Source organism: Oikopleura dioica, chromosome 1 (genome assembly GCF_907165135.1).
Source record: "Oikopleura dioica chromosome 1, OKI2018_I68_1.0, whole genome shotgun sequence".
NCBI classification, from domain to species: Eukaryota; Metazoa; Chordata; class Appendicularia; order Copelata; family Oikopleuridae; genus Oikopleura; species Oikopleura dioica.
In genome coordinates this window covers 3,975,050-3,999,304 of record NC_137291.1, presented here as the reverse complement: position 1 = coordinate 3,999,304, position 24,255 = coordinate 3,975,050, and the positions used below count along the sequence as shown (strand labels likewise).

The 24,255-nt window shown below is 39.5% G+C and overlaps 5 protein-coding genes across 5 annotated transcripts; 4 read left to right on the top strand and 1 right to left on the bottom strand.

Moving 5' to 3' along the window:
- Positions 1 to 3,891: 3,891 nt before the first annotated feature.
- Positions 3,892 to 5,278, top strand: LOC145711641 (uncharacterized). Its single transcript, XM_081789329.1, has 5 exons — positions 3,892 to 4,211; positions 4,447 to 4,543; positions 4,583 to 4,671; positions 4,720 to 4,966; positions 5,141 to 5,278. The coding sequence occupies exons 1-5, from the start codon at positions 3,892 to 3,894 to the stop codon at positions 5,276 to 5,278; spliced, it is 891 nt and encodes a 296-aa protein (XP_081645455.1).
- Positions 5,279 to 5,413: 135 nt separating this feature from the next.
- LOC145710931 (uncharacterized) lies at positions 5,414 to 6,239 on the top strand. Its single transcript, XM_081788644.1, has 3 exons — positions 5,414 to 5,565; positions 5,784 to 5,934; positions 5,979 to 6,239. Exons 1-3 carry the CDS (start codon positions 5,470 to 5,472, stop codon positions 6,155 to 6,157), a joined length of 426 nt encoding a protein of 141 aa, XP_081644770.1. The 5' UTR covers positions 5,414 to 5,469; the 3' UTR covers positions 6,158 to 6,239.
- Positions 6,240 to 7,686: 1,447 nt separating this feature from the next.
- On the top strand, positions 7,687 to 8,609 carry LOC145711784 (uncharacterized). Its single transcript, XM_081789476.1, has 3 exons — positions 7,687 to 7,805; positions 7,845 to 7,954; positions 8,032 to 8,609. The coding sequence occupies exons 1-3, from the start codon at positions 7,690 to 7,692 to the stop codon at positions 8,529 to 8,531; spliced, it is 726 nt and encodes a 241-aa protein (XP_081645602.1). The 5' UTR covers positions 7,687 to 7,689; the 3' UTR covers positions 8,532 to 8,609.
- LOC145711640 (uncharacterized) lies at positions 8,562 to 9,973 on the top strand. The gene is made up of 8 exons (XM_081789328.1): positions 8,562 to 8,847; positions 8,891 to 8,985; positions 9,029 to 9,084; positions 9,149 to 9,231; positions 9,297 to 9,373; positions 9,496 to 9,594; positions 9,642 to 9,761; positions 9,806 to 9,973. The coding sequence occupies exons 1-8, from the start codon at positions 8,562 to 8,564 to the stop codon at positions 9,962 to 9,964; spliced, it is 975 nt and encodes a 324-aa protein (XP_081645454.1). The 3' UTR covers positions 9,965 to 9,973.
- A 744-nt stretch (positions 9,974 to 10,717) lies between these two features.
- Positions 10,718 to 20,401, bottom strand: LOC145712029 (uncharacterized). Its single transcript, XM_081789720.1, has 14 exons — positions 20,241 to 20,401; positions 16,473 to 16,560; positions 15,155 to 16,171; positions 14,679 to 14,852; positions 14,473 to 14,634; positions 14,276 to 14,401; positions 14,112 to 14,231; positions 13,825 to 14,067; positions 13,637 to 13,783; positions 12,997 to 13,114; positions 12,858 to 12,950; positions 12,654 to 12,784; positions 12,405 to 12,488; positions 10,718 to 11,821 (listed from the first exon to the last, which is right to left on the bottom strand). Exons 2-14 carry the CDS (start codon positions 16,534 to 16,536, stop codon positions 11,742 to 11,744), a joined length of 2,559 nt encoding a protein of 852 aa, XP_081645846.1. The 5' UTR covers positions 16,537 to 16,560; positions 20,241 to 20,401; the 3' UTR covers positions 10,718 to 11,741.
- Between the last annotated feature and the right edge of the window lie 3,854 nt (positions 20,402 to 24,255).

Genomic DNA, 24,255 nt, shown 5'->3' with positions numbered 1-24,255 from the left:
ATTAGCTCATCTCCCTCGAAGTCGAGACGTTCAATCGAAGAAGCATCATGAGTGCCGTCAACGATGAAAATTGAATTATGAATCATTATCACCGATCCATATTTTTGAGCCTTGAATCAAAATTTGACCTCAATTATTTCTCAAGCTTACGTTTTGCAAATTTCCGATTTGATTCCAGACATCATCTTGAAGAAGCCAGATTCCTAACTGGTCAATCGAACCATAGTCGTATATTCTTCCCCCAGCAAGCAAAAGACTCCCGCTTGGAAGGCCAATCAGAACATGATCAGCTATCGTCTTACTAAGAGTCGATAAATAACGAGAAGTTTTCACTATTTATACCTTGGAAAATCTTCTAAATTTGACCAACCAGTCGACCTCATAGTCTCTACATTATTACTTTTCCAAGTAGTGCCACCATTTCCCACAGTTGTTGGCAGGCCCTTGTAAAAGCCAAGCTTTCCATGATTATGAAAATAATTGGAGGAATGAGTCGAAACAGATGTTATTGTATCGTAAACTTCACAGTATTTCGGCTCCAATTCGGCAGGAAAGCAAATCAACGCTTGATCACCGTTTTCGATTGCAAGTGCAGCAGACAAATGATTCATTTTATGGATCAGTCTTGCGGATTGCTCTCTCCATTCACAGCCTTGGAGCATCGCAATCTTCAAAAATTTATGTCGAATTAAAAAATCACAATACCTTCCGTTTATCCGAGTTGCCGCCAAATATAAACAGCTCGCCTTTAATGAGAGCATGTGGAGCGGTTTCAACATAGTCGTCTAAGGGTGCACTGATATTTGCTGCCGTAATTATCGATCCATCGGAGGAAAACAAGAATGCTGCGTCCAAGCTCATCCCCATGACTAGAATGTGCTTAAAAATTAATTATGTATATAAATGTCGGGCTGATGAAAACCTGAATATTTTCAGAAATAGTCATTGTTGTCGAACCCGTTGTTGTCGTTGTTTGAGTCGAACATTCCTCGGAGCAGTCTTTATTTGTAAGAATAAAAATGAATTTCATAAAGAATCCTACATTTGAATTCTACGTCGCACATAGCGTGACAGTAAGTACTTCCACAAGCGAGTCGACATTCTTTGAAAATAGCTCGGCATTCATCCTCACATCCGATCGGACTCAAAATTTTCTGACGATGGGTGTTTAAAGCCAGTTTGGTCAATTCAATTCTCTCGTCATTTGTATCGTGCAAAAGCGCGCTCTCTTGCTTTTCCTTCTCTGCAAAAATCTTCTCTTGATTGCTTTGTTTGATTCCAGTAGTTAAATTTACACCGAAACTCGGCTGCCAGGACAGAAAAAGATACACTGGAATCATTTTGATATTTCGAGTTTTTGAATTTTGTGAAGGACGTCTAATTATAACATAAGAATACCGTCAAATCGGATGTTACAAATAGGTCAAGCCAAAGATGAGTAAATGTAAACGCGTTTTCCGCGTAAAAGTAGAATAGCTGGTATTTGATCAATACGAAAATTTTTATGACATAGGAATTGTTTTTGCGTGATTTTGGAGATAGAATACCCCGCATTCAAAAAGCTCTTTGGTGATGAAATTTAAATTTGGTTAAGAATTGTAATAGTTAGATTATGATTTCAATTAAATCTTAGAGATAAAGAGATACAGTTTTTCTGATTGAATAATCGAAATCTGAACAAAACTTCGCAATTTTGCCTAAAAATCGCAGAAATCGCTAGATATAGCGCTTAAGAGCCCAAATTATGCGCGATTTGCGCAGCGGCAAGGTCAAGAAGCGTCAATGCCGGCAAAAGCGGAAAGGGTGCTCTTGTGGCACTTTCGTCATATTTGCCTCCTGTGGCACTGTCTCTCCTGTGGCACTTGCGCCTGTTGTGGCATACCACAGGAGAGACAGTGCCACAAGAGAGACATTTTCAAAAGCGAACCTATCAGATTTTCAAAATGATAGTCTTCCTAAGGAATCCGCCGGTCAAGCTCCACGCGCGTGGCCCGCAGTTTTTAGTTTCTATCTTTGCCGTTAGAACTTTTTCTGATTAAAAGTTATTTTTCTACGTGGACGAAACTTTCCTTGACCTTTCATTGTCATTTCGTCAACTAATCATATCTCGTACTAACGGTGAGTTTTTTCCAAAAATTTGGATTCTTGATATCAAGGATACAGAACTTTTGTAACTGTTACATTGTTACATAACTCAATCGTCTATTGAAATCGTCCACCCAAAAATTCATGTAAATCGAAAAAAGTTATCTTATGGAAAACAGCGAGGCGCGCACATGGAGATAGGTCGGTTGGCTCCCTAAAATTATCATTTCGAGAATCTGATAGTTGAAAATGTCTCTCTTATGGCACCGTCTCTCCAGTGGTATACCACAGCGGGCGCAAGTGCCACGGGAGAGAAAGTGCCACAAGAGAGACAGTGCCGAGTAGCGTGACATTTGTCCTACACAATCCGACTCGGATTATCCGAGGGGCGCGCTACCACACCGCGCTGCAGCAAGCTACTACACCCTAACCTAACCCTAACCTGACCTAACCCTAACCTAACCCTAACCCTAACCTAACCCTAAGGCTAGTAGCTTGGTCATGCGTTGTGTGGTGGGGCGCCTCTCGGCTTGTGTAGGACAAATGTCACAGCTCCCGACAGTGCCACAGGAGCACCCTTCCCGGCAAAAGCGCGTTTGTGCATCTCCAGATCGCGCTTTTTTTCTCAAGAAAGACCCCGCAGCTGCGCTAATTGCGTATAACGCTGACTCTTTAGCGCTGTATTTAGCGATTTCTACGCTTTTCTAACCCTTTGGGCTAGCGTAAGTATTAAATTTGCTACAATAACTTGCTCTAAAATGAAAAAGAAAAAGTCTGACTCGGCCAAAATAGTCGTTATCCACGCGCTTTTCCCTTCAAAAAGGGGAAGCAGAGGGAGAGCGCGCGCCGCCTTCCTGTTTTTTGGTCAATCTTCAGTGGCTATTTACAGATATTTCCGACGGAGATAAAAGATAAAATTTGCATCTATAAATAGCCTAAACTATTTTGATTCTACCACTACTTTTTCACTATGTTTCAAAGCGCCACGCGTTTGCCAATGCATAGGGGCAGGCTCGCGCCCAAAGAGTTAACATTCTGATAACTAAAGCTGAATTTCAAAAATTATTGCTAATCGAAATACTATAGCTTGAAAACCGAAGTTCAAAAGAAAAATTCTGCGTAAACATATTTTCGCGTGAACTACAGAGGGCGATAAAAATGGTCCGACGGAAGCTATCTTATCAACCGCTTACGGAAATAAAGCTCTTTACTGGAACGATAAGAGTTCCAGTTAAACGGCGTCCGGACCGGCCTTGATAAACGAGAAAAATCTACATAAACAAACACTTTTCAATCAAACAAGATAAAATTAATGAGTTCAATTGTCGATTGTCAATTCATTAAAAAAATTATCATGGAAAAAAAATTGCCTGAGTTGATATGACGCAGCACTGACCGGTGCTTCAACTCCCGGTCAATCGCCGAAAACCGGAGGAAAACATTACTCACGTCAAATTTTAAAAATTTTAAGAACAAGGAAAAAATGAAAGTTTTGAAGCTTCTTCCTTTTATTGTTTCTGCGCAAAGAGATGATGAAGACAGTTTTATTCCACCAGAGCAGGGCTTAAAATTGAAGAAAAAATAAAAAAAAAAAGAAAAAATATTCGACTAAAATTTTTTTTTGATGAAAAAAAACGGACAAAACAAAAAAATGGAAGTGAGTTTTTGAATAACCAATAAGATTGCTGTATTTTGCCTACCGGCTAATCAAAACCCTGATTCAGAAAATCACTTCCATTTTTTCGTTCTGCCCGAAAAAAGTGATTTTTGAGCCATTTTCAAGAGGAACGATTCGACTTCGGAAACATGGCCCGCGAATTCATCCCAAACGAGGAAGACCCAACAAAAAACGCCTTGAATTACAATATGAAAACAATCAAACAAACGAAAATGGAAAAAGAAGCGCAGAAAAACTTCATGCTCAAGGCGACACCTGAAGAACTCAAGATTATTTTCGAAGACCACCGGAAAGACTTTGAGCTTGGCCAGGATCTTGCGCTTCTTGACGATACTACGGACTTGGCGAATATGCCCGTGATGATGAAAAGTCACCGATGTGATGCTTGTCGTTTGATTGCTCTGTATCTTGGTCGGGAGTTCTGGCGCCTGGAAGAGGTTTATTCTCGGTATTCCAGAAAGCTTTCTGAAGATATTCTATACGACGGGCAAGGATTTCTCATTTTTGAAAGGATAAAAAGGGGTCATTTTTATCCCAAATAAAGCGGAGGAACCGACAAAGATTTCGACAAATTTAAACCAATCAGAAGCCTAGATTTAGCCAACCAGCCAATCAGCAACCGAGTAGCCGCCCACGCGAAATTCGTCGAATTTTTTTGTCGGTTCCTGACGCCATCGCCTAAGAAAAGCTAGAAATCCTGAAAAAAGATTGGAAGAATTTTGTAAGGTCAAAAATTGGGAAAGAGTTGGTCTCACTCAAACTGCCCTGGGACTTAGCAAAGTAAGTCGACTTCGAAGAAATTAGCTGTAATTTTCTTAGACAGACGGAAAACCTATTCTTGACGAATGGCGACTCACCGGCCCGGGTTTCGAAACTTGGGACATTCGCGGAGAAGTGACAGCAACAAGGTAAAATAGTGCAGTTTGATTTTTGATGATTTTTTTGCTTTTTTTTAGTCAGCTTTGGCCAACGCGATTTTCAAAAATGTGCATGGAGTTGGTCGAAACTCACGGCGAAGAAGAGCTGTATCGTTTCTGGAAGGACGTCACAGCGGACAGCTCGGAGGAGCCAATAACATCCGATCTTGACGACATGTTCTGTTTTCGAGGCAAGAACGCCGAGTGTAACAGGTTCCGAAATCCATCGAAAGTCAAGCAGCAGCCAAAGACCAAGGAAATTTTGGAGGAGTACAAATCCTTCGAGGTAATAACCAAAAACTTGATTGATGAAAAAATTTAAATGTGAATCACGTAAAAATCTCAAAAAAATATTCAAAAAATAAATTCAAAAATAAATATTTTTTTTTATGATTTTATAAAAAAATTTTTTGTAAATTTTAGTCATATATATAAAAAAAATGAAATTTTTGCTTTTCAGAAAGAAATAAACGACCGCCGAAAAAAGGAAAAACAACGCGACTACGAAAACATGATCAAAGAACAAGAACGACTGATGGAACTCGCTATCGAGCGGGAAAGAGCAAAAGCCGAAGCTCCTCAAAAAGAAGAACTGTAATTTTGTCTGCACAAATAAATCGCCAACCAACAATATTCTCGTCTCCTGTGGCGCTGTTGCGCGCATTTTCTTATCAGTATCCCGGGCTATAAAAAGCGCGCGAAAGCTGACCAAAGCATCACAAAAATCCAATAACTCTTCTTCACAAAGTAGAGTTAAGGTTATCCAACAACACTTTTTCAAATAAAAAAATGAAAGTTTTCTCCCTCGCTTTTCTCGGATTTGCCGCTGCCCAGCAAGACGGAAACCCCAACGACAGAATTGCAAAGATTGAAGCTCATGTCCTGGTAAGAAAAGAGAATATGAGGGCAAGATCAAGAATTTCAATTTTCGGACAGTTTTTTTTTTTCAAATTTTTTTGATTTTGAGATCCTTAATTTTGAAAAATATGATTTTTTCTTCAAAATTTCTTTGCAAAAATGGAGATTTTCACGATTTTTTTCCAGGATTTTTGAAAATTCCGACCATTTTTTAGACAATTCAATTTTAAAATTTCTATTTTTAGACCCTCATCGATTCGATTCCAGTTGAATCAAATCAGTTCAAGCAACGATACACCAATCGGCTCAACAAAGTCATCTCGCTTGCCAAAGACTCTATGACTGGAGACAACTGCCACACCATCAATGGCTACGGCGCAAAAGATGAGGAAGAAGGTTATTGGAAAATTGAAAAATTTTTTTCAACAAACTCTTTTTAGATGTGAAAGTCTTCAGCGACACTGACTTCTGCAAACTCAACAGCCAAATCAACTCTGCCCTTTCTAGCTTCGCCCGGAACTGGGCCTGCATCGGTCGGGGCAAAACTCATCGCCAGGTTGTCCGAAGAGCGCGAAAAATCAAAGCTTTCTACAATTACAGACAAAATTGCTCAGTTTAATTTTCTTCAGTTACAACTTTTCTTTTTTGAGTTGCTCTTCAACTCAAGCTGTATACTTTTGACAATAAACTATCAATTTTGCTTTCAACAAATCTTCTTCTATATAATTCCTTATGTCCTCCATATGACCCCCAGATTGTTTTACAAAAAGAGAGGAAACCGCAAATTGGTTCCCCCTTAATTTTTAATCGCCGAGAACACGATTTTGTACCGGTAATGTGTCTTGTATTTATCTGTCTGACTTTCGCTGAATAATCTATACAGTCGAGGAGGTGGCCCCCGAGTTGGAGTGGAACACAGGTAATTTGTTCACAGAAGCATGTGTTCAGGTTAGAGTACTTGTCGATTTTCCTGGCGATGGAAACTGGAGTTCCAAATAGAAATCAAGTAGCTGATCTAAAGTCGGCGGGCACGGGTTGCTACACGGGGAAAGGATCGACTTTCGGATTCTACAATTTGATTTTTACAAAAGGAGCGAAATATGGTGAAGTTTTGAAGCAGTTTCAAAAAAGGGCGTTGGCCTTGTTCATCCTCGACTTTCTGCATATGTGCCCTTGTTCGTCCCCTGTCTTGATGCAGGTGTTTTATCCACATGATGAACAAGGACAAACCTACATAAGGTAAGGGAACGAACAAGGTCACACATGCACAAATTCAAAGATGAACAAGGCCGTCCCTGTACCGAAAAATCCTACCGGTAGATCCTTCGAATGCATTTTCTGCAGCAATCCTGATTTCGCCCCAAACGCCCCAGCAGTTTTCCACTTTGACTTTATCGGCTCTGAAACCGGTTTCCTGTTAGCTGCGTTTGTTCTCGCCTCATTGACCGCTTGCGCGTAAACTTTTTGCATTTTACTTTCGTACTGTTTTTGGTTGATTTTTTTGTACTGAGATTTAATTTCTTGTTTCTCTTGTCGAACCGAACTTGAATTCTTTCACTGCTTTTAGGCAAATGTAAAAGCTTGGAAAGATGAGAAGAGTTGGTAGGAAGGCGATGTAGATGACGACTTTAGCGGGATCATAGAAGATAATCTCAATCAATTGGCAAGAAAAATCTTAATTTTTCAAGAAACCCAACAAAAAATATAGAAATTGGTGACCCCGTCTCTTGCTCGTAAGTGTTCATTCTCGTGACTAGTGACAAGTGTCGTTTGGAACAGCACTTTTCCTGAAACACTTCTTGAATAATTCACGGGTCTAACACGCCAGGGTTCAATTTTCCCCGACCGCGTTGTGTTTTCCTCCTCATCTGATCGTGTAGCGCCTTCTTTTCGCCTCTTTGTACTTTAGAAAATAAGACATTAGGCGGCATAGAAGAAAGAAAATTGTCTGGCAGACATTTTAGGAAAATGACATGGTTCTCGACCGATTTTTTTGATAAGAACTTTTGAAAAGTTTTAAAGTAAAAATTCAGTTTTCATTTCGATCAGACGAATCACTTTTATTTTTTCTAAAGAATCCAAAAAAGGTCGCTGAATATTGCTGTTTTTGAATAAACGCTCAATTTTTATTTTGCCGATTCAATAGGAAAAATGCGCCTTTTGGTTCCTTTTTTCCTGGGCCTGGCTTCGGCCTCACTGAAAAATATTCAGTATACAGTTTTAGAGAACACTAAAGATTGCTGGAAAACTTGTGGAAATGGCTACAGGTAAGAGAACTTCAATCAACCCTTTTCACGTCTTAATAGATATTATGGGGGCCCGTGTGAAGATGACTGTGGTCCAGGGGCAATGTGCTGCAGTCATACTCCAAGAGGAACTTGTAACTTTAAGCAAGCCCTTACAATCAAAAATGCAGAGCATGGTTCTTTCTCGCTTGAATATCCGCCCAGCTTTGTTCATTTTTCAAATTGACACTGAATAGAACCAGATAAGGTCTGAGGGGCAGTTTTTGTCTTGTTGGGCGCGATAGAACCAAATCTACAAAACCAACAACAACAACAACCACGACAACAACCACCACCACAACAACCACTACCACAACGACTACTACCACAACTACAACAACAACGACGACGACAACCACTTCGACAACAACAACTACTACCACACCCACCACGACTACCACCACCACGACTACTACAACCACCACCACAACCACTACTACAGAGAAACAAACGACCACGGCTGAAATCCTCTACGACTCGGTCGAAGAAGAAGGCGGAGAGGAAGAATTCGAAGAAAAGAGTTGGAGTTTCGACTCCTTTGCTCCTTCCTCCTCCTTCGATTCTGATGATGACAACAACGACGACGATGAAGATGATGATGATTCTCAAGAAAATGGAGAAATCGCGCAAGATACAAATCGAAAAATTGGCCCAAAGAAAAAGCCAAAAAGGCAACAAAAGCGCCAAAGAAAAAACCATCAAAGGTAGGAAAGAAAAAGCCAAAGAAAAACCAATCAGATGACGATGAAGAGGACGACACTCCAAAAAAGCAAAAGCCATCCAAGGTTACTCCGTATATTTTACTCATATTTTTACATTTTTAAGGCAAAGAAACCAAAGAAGGACAAAAAACCAAAGGGAGAAAAACCAAAGAAAGATAAAAAACCAAAGGGAACAAAACCCAAGAAGACCAAGAAACCCAAAAAGGCAAAGAAAGCCAAGAAGAAGGGAGGAAAGCAGATGCGAATGAGCATGCTTGCTTTCCCGCACAGAATGGTTGAAAATAATGCTGGCGTCGTAATTGGTGAGAAATTCTGATTAGCCAAATCGTGATCAACGAAATTCAGATGTCACTGGAGCCAGATCGGATGGCAGATGCGGGCGAAAATTCAACTTTGCTCCCTGTGCTCTTGTGCCCGTCAATGGCAACGAATTCGCTACTGTAAGTTCCTTGTACAGTCATTATCAATCATTCCTTTTTCTAGCCTTGCTGTAATAATGGACGATGCGTGAGCCATACCAACTGCGAATGCTCCACTTGGAACGGCTCAAAACTAGAATTTTTTAAATCAAAACTCCATGATCAGATTTTTGAGTCAAAAAAGTGTCAATTATGCCCACGTGAACAACTTCATGAAGGACGTTCAAACCTCTCAAACGCGTAAAACAAGAGCTGAAAATGCTGCTGGTAAGTTCAACTAGAGTTGGAACTTCTCTCGAAGTTGGAAATGATTTTCACCATGTAAAACTAAGGACTTATCGAGAGAAACCGAGAAGCATATGCATCTTGGGCCGTGGAAAACTTGAGTGGATCTGGCCATCTTTCCAAGGAATGAGTTTTCAATGTTCAAGAAACAACTGTAAAGCAAAAGCTAGATTTTTAGAGCGCTTGCTCGGGCATAAAATATTCTAGAGCGCTCAAAACCGAGCCAAAAGAACACTCCGAAAACAGATACTCCGAGTCATCAGCACCCAGCACAACAATCTCAAGCTTCTTCTTCAGCGAGAAGCAGGCAAAAACTGCGTCAACACGAAGAAAGATCCTTCCGAGGTACACTAGAATCGCGAATCCATCAAACTTTTTTCCCCTCTTTCTAGACAGCCGGTCAAACGATTCAATCAAAGGTCCGAAAACTCGCCGAGGAAAAGAACTTCCCAGGAGTTCTCGAATTCTTGGCCGATTTGTACCTTGATCAGAATATCAGTGATGCTTGCAAGGTAAAAAAATATTCAGAAAAATGAAAAACTTGAATTTTTCTTAGGAACAAATCGACACGGAAAAGCTGATGAAACGAATGAATCGACCAACGGACGCGATCAAAAAAGTCATTGAAAAACTCGAGCGAGCTTCTGACCGAGAAAAACCATCGAATGTCTTTTTGAAGGAAATCGACGTCCCTGCTCATTTATCTGATGAATAAAAAGTCTTCTCCTTTTTTCTCTCCTTTTCTTTTAGAAACTTAACTCCTTCTGTGTTATGAGCCCCGTTTTCCTCGAACAATGACGCGACAAGCTGAAGCTCTCCATCCGCAGTTTGGACATTTGATTGACAGATTTCACCGCTGGGCGACATGCAAATGTCCTCAGAAAGAATAAATGCTTAAATTACATTCAACGCATGGGCACTTCTATGCTCCGAGCGGACTTTTAGCTCCTAAGGCGTTTTTCCTTTTCGAATTTGCTGGAACTTGAAGCCTCTTTATTGCAATTTCATCGTGAATATTGCCTTACAGCGACCTGACGAGGAAGGTACCTGGCTTTTTTCATGAATATACGACTCCCTCCATAATTACGCTTTTGAAAAAAAAAACAGTTAAGGGTGTCAACAACGATTTTCGAAAGTTCATTCCAAATAAAAATCAAAATTTCTTGAATGAAAAATCCCTATTTTTTAAGGGTGTCACTATATGAACAGATATTATCGTTTACATGGGGACCCCCTTAATTTTCGGGTAGGTGTCTGGAACCGACAAAAAATTTCGACTAATTTTGCGTGGAAATTTTCAACCAATCAGGAGCCTGGATTCGGCAAACCGGCCAATCAGCAGCCGAGTAGCCGCCCACGCAAAATTTGTCGAAAATTTTTTGCCGGTTCCAGACACCATTCCTAATTTTTTGGCAAAACTTTTTGATGAATATTTTTCATGGAAAAGAAATCGAAGAAGGCATTATTTTTTGTATCGATGGGCAGCTGGCCTCATAGTATTTTTATTCAAAGTTCAGAAAAAAGTAAATTTACAGAAAATGCGCACTTGGCGTTAGTGTGGACCCAGTTGATCTTCTGCGTCACATTGATCATTTCCTTGTTAATTAAGGGTACAGTATGTTTACAATTATATACAGGTGATTGTCTGATAAGAGTGGTTGATTTTCTTCTTATCGGACTTTTGAAATAAATATTTTGTAGTAATTGGTGTAAAGGTGGTGGGGAGCTGAATTTTGCATCAAATTTGGGATTTTCCTTCAGGCCAGGTTAGCAGTGCCCTTAAGGGTGTGACTGCTAATCGAGTAAAAATCAAACGCAAAAAGTGGCAAAAACAGCAAAAATTAAGAATAGGGGCGTGGCTGTGGTCCGGCAAGTCTGACCGGTTGTTCTCGATTGTTCTGTCTCTTGATTGGTCGAAATAAAATGTGACGCACCTACGCAAATTGCCGCCTTTGATGTTTTTCAAATCAATTGGCGCGTAAATAAGCTTATGAGGAGCGCTTCCTAGCGGATTTTTGATAGATTTATTACGTTTGTTGATAATGATATGAGTTGTTACGTAATATCTCGAGCAGCTAGAAGAAAAGTCGAGCTCTAGAAAAAATATATGACACTTTCACTCCGTTTGGTGAGAGCTCGACGCTGGCCGAGGGTTAAGGGTCTCCCCTAGAGACAAAAAAAAACAACAAGCGCCGATTGACCGGTCAGACAATCGCCTAGTAGTACGCAAAAATAATAAAAGAACCACGCCACCAAGCGCCCAAGTTGTCGGTCCATCAAATGGTGTGTCTATCTTCAATTGGTTAAAATTATTTGGTTAAAGCTGAATGAAAAAAATTCTCAAAATTTCGGGGGTTCGGTTTCTATTTACATGATTGCAGGGCAGTTTGTTTGTACTTTAACAATTTTAACTTAAAATTTTAAATTAATCGTTTAAAATTTTTCGCGACTTTTTTAAAAAATAATTAAAATGATTGGTGATCATCATCATCTCAGCATTTTGGCAAGCTTGCGCTCCAGATGAATTTGCCCTTCTTCTTCTGGCATCGGACTGAGACGCTGCTTCCGCCGCCTTAAAATTTAGGTTAGGGTTGATGTTCCCTGTTTCGGTCTTTGTTAGGGTTAGGGTTAGGGATTGATATGGGAGGTATGAAGGGTTTTACTGTTCAGATCTTAGGGAAGGTCAGTGTTAAGGTTTTCAGCTACAAGGATGTCTTTCAGCAACGACCGGGCGGTTTTACATGATTGACCAATCAGAGCGCAGAATAACGCTTCATGATCAGAATTGCCTCTTGTAGAAGCGGTTACGCTTACGGGTAGTATCGGCAATAGTGCAAGCATTTTTTGAAATGGAGAGATCTGATTGGCTGCTTGAAAAATAAGGGCATCTGATTGGCTCAATTCAAAAGATGCTTGTACACTTGCCGACCTTACCCTTAGGATTAGGATTACAGTCAGAGTTCAAGATAATGGACACCAAGATAAGGGACTTTTTGGCCCAAAATGCCGAAAATCTGCGGCATGGTTTGTATGATTTTAATGCTAAATTGTACCAATTTAAGGGACTTTTTACGAAAATTTTGGAGCAGAAAAAGTCCCTTTTTTTGGACTCCGACTGTAGATGTATTTCTGTTTGGAAAATAAGGAAGACTTACTTGAGCACTTGGCCTGGCAGACGATGAGCTTCTTGTTTTTGACTTGGCAATTGGAGAAATCAACGCCAGGGACTGGGTTACAGCCTGAAAAGAAAGAGATTAGCTTTGGATAAAATTGGGCTTGATAGATTTTTTTTTCGGAAAAGTACGATTTCATAATTCACGTTAAGATCAATTTGAAAATCACGAAAGTGCTCTTTATTATGGTTGGAAATAAAACGGAGGGGGCTCCACGTGATTTCTGCTTACCGTGACATCGGAGCTGGTTCCTGTTTGGTTTCAAAGCAACTCCCTTGGCGCGGTTGACGCAATCGATTCTTGCTTGACTCCCTGGTACTTTCGAGAAGGCTGGAGCGGACATCATTTGGCCGGGTTTGCATCTGAAATTCAAGTTAGCATCTTTCATCTTAGAGAAAATAATCTCAAAGAGAATGATTTTCGAAAAAGTTTTACCTGAAAAGACAAGAATTGTCAGTGTGAGCACCGCCCTTGATTGGAGAAATTGGATGAGTGATGCTCTTGTCAGCAACAAGATCGTCAAAAGAGCTAGAAAGCAAGTAAACAAACAGTAATATAAAGCGGGTTTTTTTACAGTTCTTGTCCGTTGACTCCGCAAGTAATCTCGTATCGTGGAGTACCATCGTTGTACTTGAGGAAGTTGGAGGTGACCTTCGAGAGTTCGTAGACAATATTTGGGCAGGAGGCTCCAGCTAGAAAATACATTAGAAAAGAAGATGACCTTAATTTTTTCTGAAACTCGCGGGAAATGAAAAAGTTATTTCCCCCGAAAAATCGTTTTTCTTACGATACCCATGATTTAGAAAAGAAATTATGGATAAAAATTTTAACAGAAAAAGTCTTCAAAAGAAGAACATTATCTGACAGGAAAAAAAAAAGAAATTACCACAATCCTCGGTGAGCATATCGCAGTCATCAGCTATGAAAATCATGTTAGCTATTGATTCAAACAAAAAAAGTGCTTATAAGAACAAGGGCCAGAATTTCTTATAAAATCAAAAATTTGAGGGAAGGAAATTTCTAGGGATGAGAAATTCCCCTGCAGTTTCAATTGTATTTCAAGGTCGATTTTTTATACCGTATTCATTCTCGAAGGATGAAGAACTATCGTCATCATAAGAATCATCATCTAAGAAAGAAAGAAAATAGAATTTTGCAAAAAGGGCCAAAAAACTTTGGAAATCAATTTGGAAGAGAAAAACTTGAGTTCTTACCTTCCATCTTTTGTGCGGGTCGGCATTTGACCGCTGGTGGGTTTCCAGTGTAGCCGGCGGGGCAAGAGCATTTGAATCCACCCTGGTTGTTGGTGCAGATGCTGGAAGGTCCGCAGTTGTGAGTTCCCTCAGCACATTCATCGATATCTAGATCATTTTAGAGGATGAAAGAAGAGAGATATCTTTACCAGAGCAGCCAGTTCCTTGGATGGTTCCGTCACCCTTGAATCCGAATGGGCAAGAGCATTCAAATCCACCCTTGGTATTGTCACATCCAGCTCCAGCGGCGCATGGATTGCTCAAACACTCGTTGACGTCTTCGTTACAGAAGCTTCCAGTCCAGTTGCTCGGGCAGACGCATCTTGGTTGCCCGTTGCTGTCGACTTCGCATTCGCCGAAGTTGCAATCGATCAAGACACATTTGTCGGTCACTAAACGCGGGCTAATTTTCGGGGTGTTTTCAAGAATTTTTTACCGATTGTGCAGAAAGGTCCACCATAACCATCTTTGCATTTGCATTCGTATCCTCTGGAGCTGTCGATTAGGATGCACTCGGCTCCATTTTGACATTGGTTGTTATGGCAAGCTGTGATCTCTAAGACAATTTTTCAAGAATCCGATCGTTTTGGAGGAAATTACCTGTAACATGGATCTCGCAGTTATCACCGCTCCACTCCGATGTGCATTCGCAAGTATGGCTGGCGATCGTATCATAACACTGGCCGCCGTTTTGGCAGGGATTCACTGGGTAACAGTCGTCGTGCTCTGAAAAATAAAAGAATCAGGAAAGTCGGCCAAAAATTGTTGAAAATGTTAAAATTCGAACTTCGACTTACTGCTAATTTGCTCGTGGATCCATGGGAGGAAATGATTGATATTTGTGTAGACTCCTGGGTTCTTTGCCTGAGCGCATCCAACGCCAAAAGAGACAATTCCTGTGAGAACTTTGCCGTTTACACTTGGGTCTTCACGGCCGGCAACGTCAGTTCGGTTGCAGACTAAAATTCATTATTAGTTCATGACTTGAATGATCAATAATTACCGAAAGGTCCACCAGAGTCTCCTTGGCAAGCATCACGACCTCCTTCTTCGTATCCAGCGCAGACATGTTGATCGACATCGACGAGAATGTTGTTGTCCTCATACCATTCTTGGCATGTCTTGTGGGTGAGGACAGGAACATCGACTTCATTGAGGATTCTGTCATCGCCAGTAACTAAATTTCAAGGTCAATAAGGATCAGACGCTTGTTATGTCCCCGAATGTCCCGAATGTCTCGAATGTCTTAGAATGTCACGAATGTCCCCAAATGTCCCCGAATGTCCCCGAATGTCCCAGAATATCCCGAATGTCCTCGTCGGATTTTGAAAAAAAAGTGCAAAATACGAGCTCAGTAACAACTTTTCTGTCTCTAGAATTCGGACATTCGGGACATTTGGGACATTCTGAGACATAACAAGGGCGTTCCAAATAAGGGCTCGCAAAAAAAATCCTGAAGAAAATCAATTTGGTACTTACATCGAGTGTCACCCCAACCAGCGACGGTGCAAAACATTCCAGCGAGCTCCTCAGAGTTTGGTGGCTCGATCTTGTCTGGCAAGCAGATTGGCCAAACGGTTTCGTGGAATTCGATTCGCTCAGATGTTTTCAAGATGCAAATATCATACAAGATTTGTCGCTGAGTGACTTTGTATTCTTTGTGGCACGTAATTTCATCGAGAAGGTAGGTGGCTTGGTTTTCTTCTTCGGATGTTTTCGTGTGGGCGCCGACGAGGACTTCGTATGTCGATGGGCTCTCATCCCAGCCGACAAAGCAATGAGCAGCTGTCAGGATGTATCTCTCGTTGATGATCGAACCGTCACAGAACTGGCCGTAGCCGCCAAATCCGACGTAAGAGAGCATAGCAATATGAGGATGGCAGCCCTTGCAAGCGACTTTACCACCAACGATTCTGCCAAGGTCAGTTTTCTGGGTGCCGGGATGGTACATGCATCGAGGATCGGACAAGTCAACGTTCAATCTGTCGAAAGCAGCGTTGCTCATCATTCTGCCGTCGGCTCTGCTGCTGCTCACGGAGTAGCCAGTATCTTGACCGCCTCGGAGAACATCATCAATGCACGATCGAGTCTCTTTATTCTTGACGACATTTCTACTGTCGTGGTTCTTCTCTTTGCAATCGGAGTTTGGTCGGATGCCTCGCTCAACAGCTTTGCCGCAGAATCTTGTTCGCTTTTGCATGCCGTTGTTGCATCGGCTCCATTCCTGCCACTCCTGCCACTGGACGACGTTTGGCTGTACTTCTCGCTGAGTTCGACCGAGAACCATGTTGCTTGGTGGGGCAACGGTTGGTGAATCCGCTTCTGTGCAGATTTTTGTTTCGATATTGGAATCGGCCAAAACCTCAAGACATCGTGTCTTTTTCAATGCTTTGTTGGTGATTTGGCCTTGGCAGATTCGTCGTCTCTTTACTGTGCTTCCGACTCTGCCACAGTAGGACCATTCGCCCCATTGGCCCCAGGAGAGACCATGATCAGCTAGGATATCGAGTTAGATTACGAATATAAGGGTTGGTTTCACGAATCGAGGAAATTTCGACAAATTTTGCGTGGGCGGCAATTCGGCTGCTTATTGGCCGCTAAGCCGAATCCAGGCTTCTGATTGGTTGAAAATTTCGAAAAATTTTGCGTGGGCGGCTACTCCGCTGCTGATTAGCCCGTAAGCCGAATCTAGGCTTCTGATTGGTTGAAAATTTCCACGCAAAATTTGTCGAAATATTTTTATCGGTTCTTCAATAAATTCGACTCCTCGAATCAGGATTTGAAATCGGTTATTTACCTTGAGTTGCGGCTGTCGCCAAGCTAGCCGTAGCGGCCAGAGCAAGGCCAAATAATTTGGCCATTGCGGTATTTCTTCTCGGATTAGTCTAAACGCAATTATCAGATGGAGTTTGAAATCGATGGTTTTTTCTATAAGAGAAAATAAGATGATCAAGCAACCGTTTTTTTTCGGATTTGTAAAATTGATAGCGCCATCTAATTGGCTTTGTAAATGCTTATCAGGAGCTGATAGATGCAGCTTATCAGAACACGTTATTTTAACATGCACGGAACGTGATCTAAACGGGTCAATTTTTGTTCTAGAGCAAAGTCAAGGAAAAAACGACGATGCGAATTTTCGAGTGCGCCGATCGGAATTTCCCGCGGTCAAGTGTAGATTTGCACATTCTTTTACAGCTCCGGTGAAATTCCGACCGCACTCCGACGGGGTTCTTGGTCAGCTCTAAGGTGGCCCACGTGGCCTTCTTCTTTGACTTTTTTTTCAAAATTTTGTGACGAAGATGAATTGAGGGGACCTCTTTCTATATCGATTTTTATTTAATAAAAAGGAGTTGTCACGAAAATCTTTGCCTTTTTCAGCGGTGAAGTTCGCTGGTTAAAGCTGTCAAAGTCCTCCGGACGGCACTTTTTTCCGGAATAAAAATCCGCCCCCGCGGGCGAGCTCAGAACTTGACCTTCGTTTAGAGCGTCTTACGATTCCTCCCACGAGTACACTTCTTATTTGAAACTGAATTGGGGAAGTTCTTGAAAATGATGCTTCTTGAACGAGTCTTGAACCTACCATCGTTAGAGAGCACTAACGATCGGTGGATCCAGTCGGGGATTTTCGCGCTCGGCTCAACCTAACGACGGCTCGAATTTCGCGGCTTAGGCGCTCAAGAACTTGATAGTTTCGCGCTCTTTTCGTTTAGGTAAGCAAAATCGAGCTCCTGAAATTCTCAAGGATTTTTTGGCGAAAAAAACAAGGAAAAAGGGAAAATCAAGAATTTTGACTCGAAAACTCCTCAAATTCACGGATGAAGACTGCCTGACAAGCCTTGAAGAATCCAATTTTAGCGAGTCGTAAGAATAGACAGTCTTTAATTTGAGTGGATTAAGGGTGACACACGCGAATTTTCGTCTAAAGAGCAAGTGAATAAATCTGATTTACTTCTTTGAAGGGTGGACCCTTAAGAATTGAAGGGCGTATTCTTAAACTCTTAAAATAATGTAAGATCCTTAAGGGTGGAGTGGATGAATTAAGAAAGTGAAGGCTTTCTTTAGTGAATTAAAATGAGAATTGAAGAAAGTAATAAGAAGCATTTTAAAACTTGAAGAAATGGCTAGGAAGGGCGTGAACGAGGGCTCAGGAAGCTCTTCAAAGATGTTAAGGATGTATCACTTCCAAAGGCGCCTGGAAGAATGTAAGTGGATGCTCCTTAGGAGAAGAACAAAAGGCTGAATTGACGGTTTCACGTGATTTTAATTCTCCGTGAAGGTCACTTCGCACTTTTGCCAAATGATGACGTAAGGGTTAATCCAATAGAAGGCGTATAGGGAGTGCTTAAAGTTGATATTTAAGGGGGAGGTCGACGAGAATCGGGATTTCTGTAACCAAAAATCCGGAAAAACCTGCTTAGATAGGCAAATTCTGACTTTTCAGGTGGAAAGAAAAGTGTTTGAAAAATACAGCGGCGAAAACTAGAAAAAATTTTTTTTGGAAAAATTTTCAGAAAATTGGGTCAAAGTGGGGGTTACTCGTAACCAAAAAATCTCAAAAACAGGATTTTTTTTTCTTCATCAAATTAAATAAATAGTAAGTTGAAACCCATAAAAATACAGCGGCGACAATATAAAACGGGTTGCTATTGTTAAAAAATTTTTTTCTGTTAACTAAAAATATGCGATTTTTCTAAAAATCGTCATTTTTGCTCATTTTTCACGGAGAATTTCACCAAAAGCGCCGAGACTCGGAATTTTTTACAGAAAATAATAATAAAACCATTAAAAAACAATATCTAGTAAATAAAAATCGGATTAAGATTGTTTTTGGGTCAAATAACCAACTTTTAAATTTTGTAAAATCTCGAATTCCAGACACAAAATCGTAAATTTTGTTAAAAAAAGTTAACCAATGCACAAAAAGCTGGAGACCAAAAATGCTCCTTTTTTATTAAGGAATCCAAAAATATAACCAAAATTTTGAAAAAGTGAAAAAATTTTTCTCGTCGACTCCCTCCTTAAGGGTGTGTTGTTGGAAGTTTGAAATTTCAGAATAACGAAAAAACGACTAAAAATGTTTTTCTTTCTCAAATTAGGTTTTTTTGAAAGAAAAATATATCTTGAAAGAGAAAAGCAATTTTTCAATTAACGCCGAAACGCAGAGCGACCAATTAATTGGTACAAGCCCCTTTAATGCCTCATAACTCAACTTTAACTTAACATTAGAAATATATGAACCCCCACTTATGGAGCTACTTTTTATCGAGGTATTCGATTCCGGTGTCAAAAAAAATTTTCTTCGAAAATTTTAGATTTTAGCTATTGAACGAAGTTTTGAACTCAGGTACTTTTTTCATTTTGAAAGGTTATTTCTTTAGTGACATGAAAATCGACACATTTAGAAATATGCATATTTACTCATATTCATGTTATGATATCGGTATAATATGGGGATGAAATTGAAGCTAAGCGTCTGAGAATTATTTATCTGTATCATTTATACAGTTAACTTAATAGTTTCATTGTTAAAAAGTGGTAAAAGGGGCATACCAATTAATTGGTACGATCTGCGTTCAAACTTGAAAAAATTTTATGCGTTCCGGCGTTAAGGGTATCACAGTGAAATCAAGGAAAGATGCCTTATCTAAAAAGAAATCATTATCAATTTGACATAAAGCTATCAAAAAGATACTATTAATAAAAATAGTTTTTTCAATACTGGAAGTGATATTGAAGTTGATTTTAAGGGAGTCATCGCGTTAAACGATTTTATTTCGTAAGCGAAATGCGAAGGTATGACGTTGCTAAAAAATGGTGTGTTTATTTGGTGCTTGTAGCAGCTTATATAACAGTGTAAAAACGCGTGTTGCCGACAAAAATAAATTCTTAAGGGGGCCCATGCAAATTTAAGGTAGTCGTGGGTTTGTTGTGAGGCAATGGCGAGGTGCATTGGATTTCTGATTAGAAGGTTGCCAGCTTAACCGTCAACAAACTGCACGACGGGCGGCGGGTTTGGACTGACAACACGTGTATTTCCGGAAGAGTTTTTTTAAAGCAAGATTATAAATCGACAAAAAATGGACAAATATGAAATAGAAAATTAAGTCACAGAAAAAAGCTTATCATGAAATTCAAGAATACGCACTATGAATCATCAATGATCTCTTTTCTGTACTCAAAAACTCTCGAATAAAATCATGACACCCTTAATTTAGTAACTGATCATACTAAGTCTACCGTATATCAGTGACTTTTTCTATGTTTTTCAATCATATAATAAATAAAAAAAAATTAAAATAAATGCATATTCAAAGTCTAAAAAAAATCAAATTTAAATTGCAAATCAAGCTCGACTACCCTAAATAACCCTAATTTTCAGAAAAAAATTTTTTGAAAGCATTAAATTTTCGCATTTTTTCCATAACCCTAACCTCAAATCTATTATCAAAAAAAATTCTGAAAAATTTGAAAAAATTTTTCCGTAAAAATGGTCACATGATCATCTCTGTCTCCTCTTTTTCTAATAAACATCTTTCTTCTGTAATGATTCTTCTTCTTACTGTACCTTTTTCGACTGTTTTCTCCTTCAATTCTTGTCGTTTTAATTGGTGGCTTTATCTGAGTTCTCTTCGGTAAAAAAGACCGTGTCCGAAAAAAGCGTAGAGCTTCGTTATTTCTCTTTTTTCTTTTCCCGCTGGACTGGTCGGTTTCGAGCTAGAGCAACCAGGAGCGAAGAGCTGCTTTCGTGGCGAAGGCGGTGGCGCACGCGAGTTGCCCCTGCGAGTTTTCACGAGCCGAGCACAAGCAAGGTCGATGCAAGCAGTGTTGAATCAGGTGGCAGTAAAGAGCCAAGGCCCGGCTCTTCAGAAAGAAAAGCCGCGAGAAATCGCAATCATCAGCATAAAAACGAATACATCTTGTGTTCGCTTCGCGGGAACTCGTTTGTTTAGCATCACGCTATTTTTAATTGCAAGTTTAAAGCATAAACAGCTGGATCTGGAGCACAAAGACAGTATTTTTTGAACAAGACATTGATCATAATTGTCAACAAAAAGACCCAATTTGGCTTTGAAAAAATTTATCAAAAGCGCGCGCAGCTTTTCTTGTAAAGCCGCGGAGCGGCTTCGCCAAGACTTCCAATTAGTTGAGAATTTTTCTATGGCGAAGCCGTTTTTCGGCTTTGTTTTCAAAAGCCGCGGTGCGGCTTTTCTTGAAAGCTTTTTTACATCCTGACTCAGGTTTCGTACACAGGTTTCTGAGCCTTTGACAAAATTTCTTCACAAAATTTTTCTTTTCAAATCTTTTTTTCATCAGTTCCTTTATGTCATTGATTAGCTCGTTAAGGTTTTGTTGGACAATTAAAATCATGATAATAAGCATGACGATAAAGAGCCTTTGTCAATTCTTAGGAATATTGAGTTTCAAAAAAAATTCTGACACCTCGTCATCGCCGTTAAATTCCTGTTATGTTTTAGAATGGAGCAGATAAAGCCGCGCAGAAATGAGCTGTAACAGTATCTGAGCGAGCTCGCATAAAAAAGCGTCAGGCAATAAACAATGACCGCGAGGAGCCTGAGCAGGAAATCCGATTTCCCAAGAAATCGCTGATTTTTCATTCTTTTTCCTAAAGAATTTTTTTAAAAAAAAAGAGAGTCCATTGGAGGGCGCTGTTTGCTCGCCTATGATTGGATAAAAAAATTTTCCCATCTGATTGGCTGATAAAAACCAAAAAACGGTTTTTTCAAAGCCATATCTTTTATTACAAATAGATTATTTGTCTGATTACTGTGCTTGGCAACCTGTGTAGAAAACCTTAGTCAGGGTCTCAAAGAGCTGAATTGAAAAGCCGCGCCGGGGTTTTTTAAAAAATGAAGCCGCGGAGCAGCTTTGCCAGAATTTTACAAAGATTTAAATGATAGCATAGGCGTAGCCGCTTCGCGGCTCCGTCATCGAAAAAGCGGCTGTGCGGCTTTTTATTTCAGTTCTTTCGGACCCTGACTCAGGTTTTTCACACAGGTTGCCAAGCCCTTACAGATTTAAATGAATGGTGAGAACAAATTGACGAGAATCCTTAACAAATTAAAGATGATGTAATAAATTAAATTTTAGAAAGTCGAAAAGAGATTTTTTGAAAGTTGAAATCAGCCGAAAAAGCTAACTGAACGCAGCTGCAGACACACGTTTACACACGTGTTCAGAGCGCTTCCGAGAAACTTATTTAGAAAAATCCGATTTAGCGAAATCGATACGAAGCTGATTCAAGACTGCACGTCCTTGCTTGCAGAAAATTAATCGCCTGATCCGGTTTATTGAGAACAAAAAAGAATGGTTTTTCAAAAGATCCAAGTTTTCGTTCCCAAAAAAATGATCAGAAATTACTTGGAAATTTTCGACCAATCAGAAACTTTGATTCGGCGAACAGGCAAATCAGAAGGCGAGAAACCGCCCACGCAAAATTTTTTCGAATTTTTTTCGGTATTTTCTAGCTTTTCTTTGTTTATTAAATTAACCATTCTGTTCTCTGGAGACGATGTTCCAAGGTCACGATTGTATAATTCCTGGTTAGTTCGGCGGTGACGGTCGATTTCATCCCTGATTTTCCGCTTCTAACTTTCTTCCGACAAAATTGAAAACTTTCCAAACTTCGCAAATTTTTCATTTTTCATGCTTTAATTATATCCAAAGCTTTTTATATTTCATCTTCAGAGCAAATCTGAAATCTTCAAAAAAGAGGACTTTTGGATGAGAAGTCCTCTTTTATTGGAAATTTTATAAGTAAACCTTCGATTCGTCAAAACTCTATAAAAGCCAAAAAAGAGCTAGGAAACTAAGGAAGTTGAGGTACGTGTCGCGCACTGAATATGCTGTCGCTCCAGAAAATGAACAAGATTTCAAAACTTGTCACGAGCTTCAGCAAAAATAATAAAATTAGAAGCACTGCTCATGCTTTTAATTCGGCTTTTCAAATAATGCTCTTTCTTTTTTTTCTTTTTATAGCCCTTTTTCTGTTTATTTTTTCAATTTTTTCTTTAAATTTCGTAAGGGACCCCCCTCCCTTTTTTCGAAAATCAAATTTCGGAATTTCAAAAGTTTTGGGGCTCCTTAAGAAATCAACAATTTTGACCCTTCTATCAAAGAAAAAATGCTGATTGGATCTTCCTCCGCTCTTGAATCCGTAATTACTCGCGGGTACTCTGTGAAAATGAAAAAAATAAAATCGCGCCGCAGAGGACAAGCTCCGTGGCAGCGGCGATTCAAGTGCTCAATCAAAGCTAAAACGCAACATCATCAGTAGCACGCGCCGTGGCAGGTACAAGAGTCAGAGGAACAAGACACCCCCGCTGTTGGTGAATTTTCAAGCGTGTACTTGAGGCTCACTTTTTTGGCGGTAGAGATTGGGAAGACGTCTTCAGAAACGACATCGCCGAGTATCTTTTACTGATTTTTTTAGCTAGATAAGAGATTTTTGATCATTTTCTCTGTATTCAAATTTGAATTTTGAATTTTTTTATTTATTTTTAATTTATCCTATTATTATACTTAATTAATTGAATAATTCATTTATTTTTAAATTTATTAATTTAAATTATTCATTTTTATAAATAATTTAAATTATTATGGACCCCCGTCAACAATTTTCCTCGAAAAATGGAAAATTTCAAAAAGCCATATTTTGGCTTCCTAGCGTGCCTGAAAATTCAATTTAACATAAAAACTTTTTCGGCAAAAGTCCGATTTTCAAACGCGATTTTGAGGGTGTTAAAGTCGAGATAGACCCCCAAAAAAAGAAGCCTCAAAATCGTTTCTTGACCTGTAGAATCCATTTCCGGGGTCAAAATTCTGAAATTCCAAAAAATAAATTTTTGAAAATTGTTGACGGGGGGGGGGCCTTAATAAAAAACAATTGAAATTTAAATTTTTTTCATAAATCTGATAATATTTTTTTTCAATTAATTATTTTTGATTTATTTAAAAGTCTTATTTAATAATTGAATTTTTTAACAATTAATTAATAATTAATTAATTATGAAAATATTTTTTTAAATGATTTTTTTAAATAAGGGTGTCACTAAATTAACTTTTCGAAAAAATTGCCTCATTTCCATCTTTGAGATAAATTTTCAATATACATTGTGAAAATCAACACGTTGCTCTGTTTCAATTGCGGACAGAAATATTTGTTCTTAATTAAAACAAAAGCCGTTGAGTGCAAATTAATTCGCGCTGCTACGGACTTCAACGAAAAATAATCAAGACAGGATTGTTGAATACAGAACGTCGAAAAGATTCATCGACATTCTCTTTTGGAACGAAAACATGGATTTTCGCTTGGTAAGCGCTCTGATCACGTGTTGCGAGAGAAAATAGGATGTTCGTCGGAAATAGTCGTTTCTTCCGCCGAATTGGGATGGGCCAAAACAAAAGGCCAGATCCAGGAACTATGCGGTAGTGACGTTTCTCAAACATGGCGGAAAAGACCAGAGCGGATGGTGAAATAGAACATTTTGACTGTATAATTTTGGATTCATCAATAAATTGAATCTTATTGGATTAAAATCTGTACGTTATTTTTGTGCACT

What these genes read in the sequence shown, in the direction of transcription:
- LOC145711641 (XM_081789329.1), top strand. Translation starts at nt 3,892, where the DNA reads ATGGCCCGCGAATTCATCCCAAACGAGGAAGACCCAACAAAAAACGCC. An exon ending in CTGGAAGAGGTTTATTCTCG is followed by an intron (nt 4,212 to 4,446) that starts GTATTCCAGAAA and finishes CCATCGCCTAAG; the next exon opens with AAAAGCTAGAAATCCTGAAA. An exon ending in GGAGAAGTGACAGCAACAAG is followed by an intron (nt 4,672 to 4,719) that starts GTAAAATAGTGC and finishes GCTTTTTTTTAG; the next exon opens with TCAGCTTTGGCCAACGCGAT.
- LOC145710931 (XM_081788644.1), top strand. Translation starts at nt 5,470, where the DNA reads ATGAAAGTTTTCTCCCTCGCTTTTCTCGGATTTGCCGCTGCCCAGCAA. An exon ending in AGATTGAAGCTCATGTCCTG is followed by an intron (nt 5,566 to 5,783) that starts GTAAGAAAAGAG and finishes TTCTATTTTTAG; the next exon opens with ACCCTCATCGATTCGATTCC. An exon ending in CGCAAAAGATGAGGAAGAAG is followed by an intron (nt 5,935 to 5,978) that starts GTTATTGGAAAA and finishes AACTCTTTTTAG; the next exon opens with ATGTGAAAGTCTTCAGCGAC.
- LOC145711784 (XM_081789476.1), top strand. Translation starts at nt 7,690, where the DNA reads ATGCGCCTTTTGGTTCCTTTTTTCCTGGGCCTGGCTTCGGCCTCACTG. An exon ending in ACTTGTGGAAATGGCTACAG is followed by an intron (nt 7,806 to 7,844) that starts GTAAGAGAACTT and finishes ACGTCTTAATAG; the next exon opens with ATATTATGGGGGCCCGTGTG. An exon ending in CCTTACAATCAAAAATGCAG is followed by an intron (nt 7,955 to 8,031) that starts AGCATGGTTCTT and finishes GAACCAGATAAG; the next exon opens with GTCTGAGGGGCAGTTTTTGT.
- LOC145711640 (XM_081789328.1), top strand. Translation starts at nt 8,562, where the DNA reads ATGACGATGAAGAGGACGACACTCCAAAAAAGCAAAAGCCATCCAAGG. An exon ending in GATCTGGCCATCTTTCCAAG is followed by an intron (nt 9,374 to 9,495) that starts GAATGAGTTTTC and finishes CTCCGAAAACAG; the next exon opens with ATACTCCGAGTCATCAGCAC. An exon ending in ATATCAGTGATGCTTGCAAG is followed by an intron (nt 9,762 to 9,805) that starts GTAAAAAAATAT and finishes AATTTTTCTTAG; the next exon opens with GAACAAATCGACACGGAAAA.
- LOC145712029 (XM_081789720.1), bottom strand. Translation starts at nt 16,536, where the DNA reads ATGGCCAAATTATTTGGCCTTGCTCTGGCCGCTACGGCTAGCTTGGCG. An exon ending in AGACTCTGGTGGACCTTTCG is followed by an intron (nt 14,635 to 14,678) that starts GTAATTATTGAT and finishes AATGAATTTTAG; the next exon opens with TCTGCAACCGAACTGACGTT. An exon ending in TGGACCTTTCTGCACAATCG is followed by an intron (nt 14,068 to 14,111) that starts GTAAAAAATTCT and finishes GCCCGCGTTTAG; the next exon opens with TGACCGACAAATGTGTCTTG.